The 1,262-nt window shown below is 44.0% G+C and overlaps 1 protein-coding gene across 1 annotated transcript in view; it reads left to right on the top strand.

The window, feature by feature from the left end:
* Positions 1 to 952, top strand: part of LOC121923450 (alpha-2-macroglobulin-like protein 1) — a 9,606-nt gene extending 8,654 nt beyond the window's left edge. The window contains exon 3 of the mRNA XM_042453887.1: positions 441 to 952. Coding sequence (XP_042309821.1) covers positions 441 to 660 — 220 coding nt within the window. The 3' untranslated portion in view covers positions 661 to 952. The remainder of the gene's footprint in view (positions 1 to 440) is intronic.
* The last annotated feature ends 310 nt before the right edge of the window (positions 953 to 1,262 follow it).

Here is a 1,262-nt window from a genome sequence, read left to right as displayed (position 1 = left end):
TTTGCCAGCCATACATTCGGATGAAGCAGAGAGCATTTAGAGATAGGTGACACATTTGGATGAAACAGAGAGAATGAAGGGATAGGTGACATTCCCTATTATTCATGTGAGGCTGGCATTCACCTGAAACTGGAATGGGATGGAGGGAATGAAATAGGTAAAAATCCAGAGAGCTGCAGTGAGCCAGATTAGACAATACTACACTCGATGGATCCACAGTCTGATTGTATGAGATACCATCATCATTCATGAATGTCGGGGGGGAAATAATCAAGAAAACAAAACAAAAAAATAGACTGTGGGATAGTTGGCTTATTAGCTAATTATGGACTAAAACAGATAAGGCTTTTAGAGATTATTCAGTTAGGTTGGTAGAAGCCTTTTTGATACCCCCCTTTACATGAGCCTGTTCTCTGTTTCATCTCTTTCTTTGCATTCAGGAATTACATGCCGGTCTTTCCTGCCCAACTAACCTACCCATCCAGTGAGAAGCTGTGTATGGACCTGAGTCACATGCAGAAATCTGTCGTGCTCAACATTACGTTGGAGACTAAAGTCACCATTCCCATTCTGCTGGATAGATTCATCTGGCACAAGGAACAACTGAAATGCTTCACTTTCCCAGTGAGCCTTTGTGTTTCAGTGCAAGACCTGTTCTGAAAGCAAATAAGGGAAATAAGGACTAGATTGTGTAAATAAATAGTGGTGTGCTTGGTTTGTGCAAGTGAATAACCTGGTTTCTGAAATGGAATAAATAAGATGCTGTAATGCAATGGTGGCTGGAGGGGCCACAGATTTTGGCACCTGCTTTCCCCCTCTCTGTTATGCTGTTCATGCATAGTTAGGAATTGGAGGCACTGCGTTGCAGTGGTTCCGCTCCTTCCTCTCAGGCAAGTTCCAGAGGGTGATGCTCGGGGACAGTTGCTCTTCAAAAACAGAGCTTAATTGTGGTGTCTCTCAAGGTGCCATCTTGTCCCCAATGCTATTTAACATATATATGACGTTGCTGGGAGAAATCATCAGTGGATATAGTGCTGGGTGTTATCAGTATGCTAATGACACCCAAATATATTTCTCCATGTCCTGGTCATCAGCGACAATGACAGCGACAGTGACCTCTCTCCCCTCAACCAGTGTCTTCAGGCATTAAAGGATTGGATGAGGGAAAACAAGCTCAAGTTGAACCCAGACAAAACTGAGGTACTTATGGTAGGGGCCCCCAAACCAGGTATTGGGCTGCAACCTCCAGTTCTAGAGGGGCT

The sequence above is a fragment of the Sceloporus undulatus genome, chromosome 2 (assembly GCF_019175285.1).
Source record: "Sceloporus undulatus isolate JIND9_A2432 ecotype Alabama chromosome 2, SceUnd_v1.1, whole genome shotgun sequence".
In the NCBI taxonomy this organism is placed as follows: Eukaryota; Metazoa; Chordata; class Lepidosauria; order Squamata; family Phrynosomatidae; genus Sceloporus; species Sceloporus undulatus.
The sequence above is the reverse complement of the archived record's forward strand: the minus strand, read 5'-3'. Positions and strand labels throughout refer to the sequence as shown.